The sequence below is a fragment of the Cebus imitator genome, unplaced genomic scaffold (assembly GCF_001604975.1).
Source record: "Cebus imitator isolate Cc_AM_T3 unplaced genomic scaffold, Cebus_imitator-1.0 Scaffold58, whole genome shotgun sequence".
NCBI classification, from domain to species: Eukaryota; Metazoa; Chordata; class Mammalia; order Primates; family Cebidae; genus Cebus; species Cebus imitator.
Genome location: NW_016107373.1, coordinates 3493459 through 3503441, shown reverse-complemented (window position 1 = coordinate 3503441; position 9983 = coordinate 3493459). Strand labels below are relative to the sequence as shown.

At 52.1% G+C, this 9983-nt stretch overlaps 1 protein-coding gene across 1 annotated transcript in view; it reads right to left on the bottom strand.

Moving 5' to 3' along the window:
- The window catches only part of ALX4 (ALX homeobox 4), a 49323-nt gene that overhangs the window by 14699 nt on the left and 24641 nt on the right, over positions 1-9983 (bottom strand). Inside the window, exon 2 of the mRNA XM_017529397.2 lies at positions 752-1062. Coding sequence (XP_017384886.1) covers positions 752-1062 — 311 coding nt within the window. The remainder of the gene's footprint in view (positions 1-751; positions 1063-9983) is intronic.

Below are 9983 nucleotides of genomic sequence, written 5' to 3'. Positions count from 1 at the left end.
GCGTTGTGTTGTGTTGAGTTGAGCTCTGTTGTGTCGTGTTGTGTTGGGTTGCACTGAGTTGGGTTGAGTGTGTTGAGTTCCATTGTGTTGTGTTGTGTTGAGTTGAGTTCTGTTGTGTAGTGTTGTGTTGGGTTGCACTGAGTTGGGTTGAGTGTGTCAGGTTCCACTGTATTTATTGGGTTGGGTGTTTTGGTTGTTGGCTGGGAGTAGAGGGGTTACTGCTTTAGCCATGGTGGTCAGGAAGACTCAGAGAAGGAATGTTGAGCTGAGATCTGAAAAACAGAGCAGGAGGCAGCCATCTTGGCAGAAAGAAGAGCTAGACTGTTTTCTGTTTCTGCCCACTGGGATGCTGTAGATGTCGTCTTCAGGTTTGTCCTTTTTCCTAAGAGATAACCCTTCCAGAGCAGGGACCAGTAACTCTTTTCTGTGTGAAAAAGCCAGGACTCACACTGTCTAAAGCCCAGGAACAGCCAGCAGCAGCCTTCCTGCCCCTCCACCGGGGGCCCTCCTTCCTTTGCCCCTCCTCCAGTGCAGAAGCCCAATATTAAAGAGGACAAAAGCAGAGCTGCTCTGGTTGGGACAGGGGGGACATGAGGGGCAGTCTAGAAGCCTCTACCATCGGATTCTCAATGAACTGAGGTGAGGAAAGCCATGGTGTGGTCGGTGGGCCATCAGGAGACCCCAGCTGCCGCCAAGAGCCCAGGGGCAGGCTCTGCTCTAGTGGCCTCACTCCCAGGTGGTCCTCACTGACCTGCACGCGGGCCTCGGTGAGGTCTGTCCTCATGGCCAGCTGTTCCCGTGCATACACATCTGGGTAGTGGGTCTTCTGGAAGACCTTCTCCAGCTCCTCCAGCTGGTAGCTGGTGAAGGTGGTGCGGTTCCGCCGCTTCTTGCCCTTGTTGCTCTCTGAGTCGGCCTTCTCCAGTGGGCTGGGGAGGTCTGAGCTGGCCCGGTCCTGGGGCCCCTTCACCCCAGCCTCTTTGACACTCAGGTAGCTGCTGTCCATCCCCACGGTGTCAGAGTCGGGGGGTAACTCTGGCTCACCCAGGGAGCTCTCTTTAGCTGAGGGAGGAGGAAACAAAGTCAGAAATCAATGGTTGAACCAATAGGGTATGGGGGGGCACTTGGGTAGCCACCCCCTGCCTTTTTCCTCTTAGAGGCTCATTGGATGCAAGGTCAGGAGACTTAGCTTCTAATTCTGGCTTGCCATTAACATGCTGTGTGACCTCGGGCAAATCTCTTCCCCTCTCTGAGCCTCTTTGCCATCATCTTAGACTGGGTCCCTTCCAGCACCAATGTGATATGAACCCAAGTCAGCCAGTCTGACTTCTGTGGCCTTTATTCCCCACCTCACTGACCCTGGGCTCCTCTCTCTAGAGGGATTCCCTATGTCAGGATTTTTCTGGGCCCCGAGAATGCTGACCACAGTGCCATGGCTTCCCTGGATGGAAGGGAAACTCATTTAGCAGCCACGTCTGGCCCAGTGGGACTTGGGGTGAGGAGGACCCAGCATTGAAGCAGACAGGAGTGCCGCACCTTTCCCAGCCTAGTCACACTGGGGGTTCAGCAGGAGTTGTGGAGACTCTGTCACAAGAGTCCAGTGCTGAGGGGTCAACACCTCCTTGTCCGCCACCCCACCCTGCACACTGCTCTCACCTACTGTTCAAGAGAAGGGTCTTTCTTCCTTGACAGTGCATGGGATTGAGGCATGGGCCACATTTCCTGTTACAAGCAGCACCTGCCCACTATTTCCTGAGACTGCCCAGATACCTTCATCCCCAGTATGCTAATCCTGGGCCTGGGTGGGTGTACACGAGCACGGCTCCCAGCCTGGGCCCGCAGCCACTGTGCCTGACAGGTGGAACCCCATTGGCCCATTCCTAGGAGCTCAGGACTTCAAGGATGCATCAACCCATGCAGGTCAAGGAAGAGGAGGTGGAGGCTGGGGTGGGCAAGTGAGGCGGGAAGCCACTTTACCCCCAAACGGCCTGGTGAGCTTCCTGGCAGAGGGTTTAGGACAGCAGTCCTCAGCCTTTTTGTCAGCAGGGACTGGTTTCGTGGAAGAGAATCTTCCATGGATGGAGGGGGTGGTGGGGGAGAATGATTTGGGGATGAAACTGTTCTACCTCAAATCATCAGACACCAGATTCTCACAAGGAGCACACAACCTAGATCCCTCGCATGCATGGTGTACAGTAGGGTTCATGCTCCTATGAGAATCTAATGCCGCTACTGATCTGACAGGAGGTGGGACTTGGGGTCATGTGTGCTCACCTGGCACTCACCTCCTGCTCTGCGGCCAGGTTACTAACAGGCCATGGGCCAGATCTGGTCCACAGCCTGGGGGTTAAGGACCCCTGGTTGAGGGCATGGACTCTTTTTTTTTTTTTCTTTTTTTTTTGAGATGGAGTCTTGCTCTGTTGCCCAGGCTGGAGTGCAGTGATGTGATCTCGGCTCATTGCAACCTCTGCCTCCCGCGTTCAAATAATTCTGCCTCACCCTCCTTAGCAGCTGGGACTACAGGTGCGCACCACCATGCCCAGCTAATTTTTTATATTTTTAGTAGAGATGGGGTTTCACCATATTGGCCAGGCTGGTCTCGAACTCCTGACCTCATGATCCACCAGCCTTGGCCTCCCAAAGCGCTGGGATTACAGGCATGAGCCACAGCACCTGGCCAAGGGCATGGACTCTTTAGCCCTGCTATGAATCCTATGGCCATGACTCCCCAGCTCCGTGCTCAGGAGAGCTTACCTAACCACTATGTGCCTCAGTTTCCCCCTCTATAAAATGGAGATGATACTTACAGGATCTTCCTCATAGAGTAGCTGTGGGAAATAAAGCAGCTAGAGTGCTGGCTATGTAATTTTGCCATTATTGATATTCACATTTCTAGTCTGGACTTGCAGACCCACAGGCCCTGTGAGCATTAGGGGACTCTGACCCTGGAGAAGTCCTCCAAGCATTCAGGCCTTTGGGCACAGGAGCATGTGCAGAGCATGCACAGACGCTGAGGGAAGGGCAGCCAACTGGGTGTCTGCCGATGTGGGTGTGAGCTCCTTGAGAACCACATTCCTTGTCTGTAACTTGGGGAAAAGGAAGTGTATTGAGTGAAAGAACGGACACAATAAGACGTGTGGAGAGCATGTGACATGACCTTTCACACGCACAAGCTTTGATCATCACAACAAATATGTGTGGTAGGTATGAGCATTAACCACTCTGACCCTCGGTTTCTTCTTCTGGAAATATGTCCAAGCGATGGGCACTAAGCATCAGAACGATGCTTCTAGTTCAGGTCTTCTGATTCCAACCAGACCCTGAGGGATGCGGCTTCAGACTGTCTCATCCCTGGCTTTCTGTGCACATTGAGGAAGCTGAGAGGGACATTTGGCTTGTGGCATTGTCATCTCCCTCTCCAAGGCATCAAGGAAAGGACATGGAGATGTGTGCCTGGAGAAGGACTGAAAGCAGCTTCAGGAGGCTGCTCCTGAGGGCCGGCCACTGGCTGTGCAGACACCATGGGGGTGCCGGACCGGTCCAGTGGCATCATGCGTGACACCGGAGTGAGCCCAGGCACATGCAGACAGCCACAGCTTCAGTGACAGCATTATGCAAACTGCAGCTGGCAGTGGGGCCAAGAGCTTTCAGCAAAGATATTTATCTTCCTGGCAGACAAATGCATTTTATGTTTTGGATTTGTGTTTTTTTTTTTTTTAAAGAAATCCCACCCAGCCTCACCAAAAATAACCATCCCTGTTTTGCAACTTCCTGGAAGCCAGATGAGGGGCTGAGGGAGGTGAGCACTGAGCCCTGAGCCCTGATCCCCAGGCCCCATCTCACAGCCCCACGGACCCTCGCTAGGGATTGGGACCACCCTGCACAGCAATGGGAGCTCCATGTTACAGAAAGTGGGAGTTGGTATGGACCAGCCTGAACTCCTAGTTTTAACTGGGGGGAAACTGGGGCCAGAGAGAGGCGGGAACATACCCCAATTCTGGACAGAGCACAGCCTCTCTCTTAGCTCTTGGCCTGCCCTCTACTCCCTCCCCCAGGGTCTTGGGCTCTGTTCCCAGGGAGACAGGTAGTGGCAGAAGGAACCCAGGGGCCTCACATGGCCAAGGCATCCTGCTCTGTCCATCTGGTGGGGAGAAGGACCAGCCCTGAGGATGAGGGAGTAAGGATGCGCCTGGAGACAGCCTCTCTGCACTGAGCCGGCTCTCGGGCAGAAGGTCCAGTCTTCATGGTGACAGGTCAGGGTTCAGTTTTGTCCACCTCCAGCTGCCCACTGAGACCAAGGGTGCAGGCAGAGATAGAGGCAACACAGGGCGTGCAAAGACCACCAGCCCAAGACCTGGGAGCCCTGTGCTTGGCCCTCACTCTTCCTAGGACTTCAGATGACTCATTTTATCTCTGGAGTCTCACCTACAAATAGGGACAGCAGGGTGGTTGAGGATCCCTCCTCCCTTGCTCACCAGCAGCAGAGACTGTCCCTGAGGACCTGGGGAGGTGGGGGGAGGGGAAGAGGGGGAGGGTGCATCTGTGTTGGAGAAGCAGTCCTTCTAGCCTGTCTTGAGTCAGCTTGCTTTAAATTCTGTGCCGGGGATCTTCATTTAGACAACAACGACAAAAATTCCCCAAAGTTCTGTGGCTCCACTCAACCAGTCAGAATGACAGGCACGGCCCACTCAGAGTCTCAGTCCTCAGACCCCAAGCTCAGGCCATCTGTGTCCACCCCCTGCCACCCTGCAGCTTCTCCACCTGGCGCTGTTTCCAGTCTAGGGTAGCAGGGAGCTCACTGCCCTCAGGTGCCCCCAGGACAGTGGGACCATTCACCCTTAGACCCATCCCAGGTCTGGCTCATTGGTTCCAGTTCTAACCCCCCTGCAGACATTGGGAGGCTCCTGCCACTCCTGAGTCTTCCTCCCTCCTGCAGTTTCCACTGCTGTTCCTCGGGTGGCCCTGAGTTTCTCTGGCCCGTGTGAGACAGCGGGTGGCAGGGATGAGATGAGGGTGGGGCTGGGCCTTGGACAAAGCTGACAGATTGCTCTCTGAGGAGATGATCCGGGGCTGGCAGGAGAGTCAGTGTGATGGCCAAAGGCCTGGGTGCTGGTCAGATCCAGCTCCCCATGAGGCGCCCTCCTCAACAAGATGGCCCCTGAAAACAGGTTCCATGGCTCAGGCTGATTGCTCCTGACCAAAGGAAACCACTGGCCTTGGTCCCCCAAGTCCCCATCTCGGCCCACTGCCTGAAATGTCCCTCCTTCCAGGTGACCTCCAGGAATTCCAACGAAGTGCCAGCTCTTCCAGGAAGCCCTCCCAGATTGTGACTGTTTTCTGTCCTCTCCAATGACTGCCTGTGTTTGCTGACTCGTATCTCATCAAGCCCTGAATGTCGGGCTGGGACCTCATGCCATTTGTCCCTTCTCACCTGAGGCTCAGCACAGGATAGGTCAGGTGGCAGAGATGCAGAAGAGGTTGTTGAGGAATAAATGAGCAATTTCTAACAAACAAACATCACTGAGCTCTCACTCTGTCCAGGCGTCTGTGTGCACCATTGTGAGCCAGTGTTCTAGAGAGCATGTTGCAAATATCTGTCGAGTAAATGAATGAACCATCTCATCCTCCTACCCAATGGGGAGGAAGTTGGGTGGGATACATTGAAAAGGGGCATGCAGTGACAAAATGCCACCATTCAAGGCTGACTGCACAAACAGCTGAGGTCACTGAGGGAGAGAGGGGAGAAGAAAGACCCGGATAGACCTTGAGCAATGTCTCCATGCAGAGAGCAGGGGACGGAAGGAAAAGCAGAGACAGGCTTCATGGGGGCAGTTCTAGAATTGAAATCAAGGTCCCGAAACCCAGTCCACGTTCTGCCAGAAACCAGCTCCACACCTGCCCTGCCGCCACACTGGGGTACAGAAGGCCACCAGGGAGCTCTCAGCTTGCCTGGATGCTGGGCAAGCCTTCTTCAGAGCCTTGGGGCAGCTCGTGCTGGAATGAGGATGAGCAGCAACAGCGCCCAGCCTGGGTCCAGGCTACCCGCCATGGGTCGGACTTCTCACACCCTCCCTGGAGCAGCTCTGGTGGACCCACAAAGGCTCTATGCTGACGCCCCTCCCATGATGGGTTTGTCCCAGGGCTGAGGCTATAGGGTCCGAGATGCTGTAGTCCCAATCTGCAGCTTCCCCAGTCTTGATCTGGAAGTAAACCCCTGACTACTCAGAGCCATCAATCAAGTAGTGAACCTGCATCACCAAGAGCAATGCCCGCCCCACGGAGTGTGTGCACACGGTGTGGCCATCACGTATCCAATGCACTTCAAACAATCCTCGGTCAGCATTATTGACATAGACTGCGTTTGACAAAGCGGGAAGCATTCAGTTCAAGGTTATATTCTCAATCAAGAGCCACTGAGCCTCTCAACCTCTGCTAACTCCCCCTGGGAGGATCCCCGTACCACTGGGAGCTGCCTCTTCTAGTGCTGGGAACCCCTGGCTGTTGGATTTCAGCTGGAGAAAATGCATGAAATGGAAAACCTTGCTTCATTCCCTTTACCTCCACTCATCTGTCCTGGTTCAACCCAATGGCATCACTCTTACCTAGTTTCACCCTTTTAAAACATGAAAACCCTCGAGAGATTTCCAAAGGTGACTGATGTTTCTTTTTTCTTTTGGCCGTGATTTCAAGAATGACCTTCTAAAGCCTTTTTAGGGAGAGGGTGCTGGCAGCGTCTGTGTGCGCAGATGTACGCCCAAGGGCATGTGGCTCAAGTCTGCAGTTGTGAGTGGGTGTGGGGAGCACATGTGCAGCTGCTTGTGGATAGGCCTGTGGAGTGTGCATGCATGTGTGTGTGGTCAAGTGCAGGCACACACGTGGGATGTGTGTGGCTGCAGACCTGCGTGGGTGGGTGTGGACATGGGTGGTGTGTGCTTGTGTGGGGCTGTGCAGAGGCCTGTGCATATGGAGCTGAGGGGGCTCAGTCATTTTATCCTCAATGGTTTTGATTACGTCTATTTTTCCTCTGAACATCTGCTTTGTGGGGGACATGCTGCTCGCTCTGTTCTCGGGTGAGCTGGCCCCACACACCCTGTGGTGGGGTGCACAGCACCATTGAAACCTCCTTAAAAAAAACAGGCCAGCTTGAGGCCCTTCAGGCTATTGAAAGGGCACTGCCGAAACCCACTGCTGTCCAAACAGTCCTGTGAGGGTGAGGGCAGAGGTTAAAGGTCAGTCATTGATCACGTCCCCACCCCACCTCATCTGCCCTGGGCTCTGTCCAGAGCTCAATTTGGATGTCCCTCATTTAGCTCCAGTCCCAATAAATAATGCCAAAGGGCAGTAGTGACTGCGCTTAGCCTTCAGCACACATGCATAGGCACGGCTGTGTGCAGAGACAGATAGTATCCCGACCCTCGAGGGGCTGGCAATCTTCAGCAGAGGGTGGGGTGGAAGTGGTAATCCTCAGGCCAGCCATGGCACAAAGGCCATCCTGCTCACCCACAGCCACCCACCCAAGCCCTGAAATGCTCTCCAAATAAGGAAAGTCTGAGAAACTGCCCCGGACTGGAGGAGGCCGAGGAAACGTGAGATCTCAGCGTGATCAATGCGGTCTCCTGGGTGGGCTGCTGGAACCGCAAAAGGAGTGGCGGGAAGCCAGTGAAATCTGAATAAAGTGTGGAGTGTAAGTTAATAGTAATATTCAACAAAGAGTGGGCAAAATATTCTAGCAGACACTTTACCCAAGAAGATATACAGGGAGGAAATAAGCATGAAAGATGCTCAACCTCATTACCCACTATGGAAATGCAAATTAAAGCCACAGGGAGATACCACTGTGTGCTTTTCACAGTGAGAATAAAAAACCTGATGATGCCAAGGTGATGTGTGGAGCACCTGGAACTCCCATCCATCACAGGTGGAAACACTCAGGCGGTGTCTTGTCTAATCAAACTACACTGACCTCATGGCCCAGCAATTCTACTCCTAGGTATTTACTCTACGGAAATAATGACTTATTTTACAGAGGAGAGGGACCCAAATCCATAGACAAATGTCTGTAGCAGCTCTATTCAGAATCACCCTGAAATGGAAACATCCCAAGTGTCTTTTGACAGGGGAATGGATACGCAAGCTGTGGTCCATCCATGCCACGATCGGCCCCCAGGTGAAAAGAAGGAACTGTTGGCAAATGAGGACATGGATGAATCTCAAGGGCGGCCTTATGATTTGTAAACGAAGCCCATGTCAAATCTACGTAAAGCGCACCTTCACTCAGCTATCACATTCTGGGAAAGGCAAAATTACAGGGACTGCAGGCAACAGATCACTGGTTGCCAGGCATAGCAGGAGGGGGAAGGTTTGTCTACCAAGGGCTTGCGCTGGTGTGATGGAGCTATTCTGTATCCTGATTGTGGCAGTGAATACATGAATTTATACATGAGTATGTTAAAACTCATAAAAGTATGCACCAAAAAACTTTTTACAGCTGGGTGCGGTGGCTCGAGCCTGTAATCATAGCACTTTGGGAGGCAGAGGCGGGTAGGTCACCTGAGGTCAGGAATTCGAGACCAATCTGGCCAACACAGCGAAACCCCGTCTCTACTAAAAATATAAAAATTTGCTGGGTGTGGTGGTGGGCGCCTGTAATCCCAGCTGCTTGGAAGGCTGAGGCAGGAGAATCACTTGAACCAGGAGGCAGAGGTTGCAGTGAGCTGAGATTCCTCCACTGCACTCCAGCCTGGCCAAAAGAGCAAAAATCCGTCTCAAAAAAAAAAAAAATCTTCCTTTTTACAGCATGTTTTCAAATTTTAAAAAATTTAACTAAAGAGAAAATACAAAATTGTGTTCAAATATATAAAACAAAAACTTAATAAAAAGTTTACATGCCTTCACCCAGAAATCTCACTTCCAGGAATTTATTCTAAATAAATAATGGTAAGAATTCATGGCCAGGCACTGTGGGTCACGCCTGTAATCCCAGCACTTTGAGAGGCCGAGGCGGGTGGATAACGAGGTCATGAGATCGAGATCATCCTGGCTAACATGGTGAAACCCCGTCTCTACTAAAAAATACATAAATTAGCTGAGTGTGGTGTTGCGTATCTGTAGTCCCAGCTACTTGGGAGGCTGAGGCGGGCGGATCACCTAAGGTCAGGAGTTTGAGACCAGCCTGGCCAACATGGTGAAACTCTGTCTCTACTAAAAATATAAAAAATTAGCTGGGTGTGGTGGCTGGCACCTGTAGTCCCAGCTACTTGGGAGGCTGAAGCAGGAATATCACTTGAACCTGGGAGGTGGAGATGCAGTGAGCTGAGACCTCGCCACTGCACTCCAGCCTGGGCGCCAGAGGGAGACTCCATCTCAAAAAAAAGAAAAAAATCAGTAGAGAGAGAGTTCATCATGGCATTGTTTAACATTGTTTAATATGTAGGAAAACCGACAATATCAAAATGTCCAGCAATAGGGGATTGGTTAAATAAAGGATCGTATTTCCATAAATGGAAGATCCTTCCTGATGGTCTTTATTCTGCATGCTGTTTCTCTTTTGAGACAGAGTCTCGCTTTGCCACCCAGGCTGGAGTGCAGTGGTTCAATCTCGGCTCACTGTAACCTCACCTCCAGGAGTCAAGCAATTCTCGGGCCTCGGCCTCCCGAGTAGTCGGGATTACAGGTGTGCACCACCACACCCTGCTAATTTTTGTATTTCTAGCAGAGACGTGGTTTCCCCATGTTGCCCAGGCTGGTCTCAAATGATCCACCCAAAGTGCTGGGATTACAGGCATGGACCACCGCACTAATGTTATGTATTTATGTGTTCTTCTGCTTTTCCTTGGTTTATTGTCTCTCTCTCCCTCCCATGGAGTAGGGAATATGTCTGAATATATGTGCTTTCTTTACCCTGCGATGTAACACCTAGTATCATAACCGGCACGCAGTAGATGCTCAGTAAACGTGATGAACAAGTAATGAATTTGATGTTA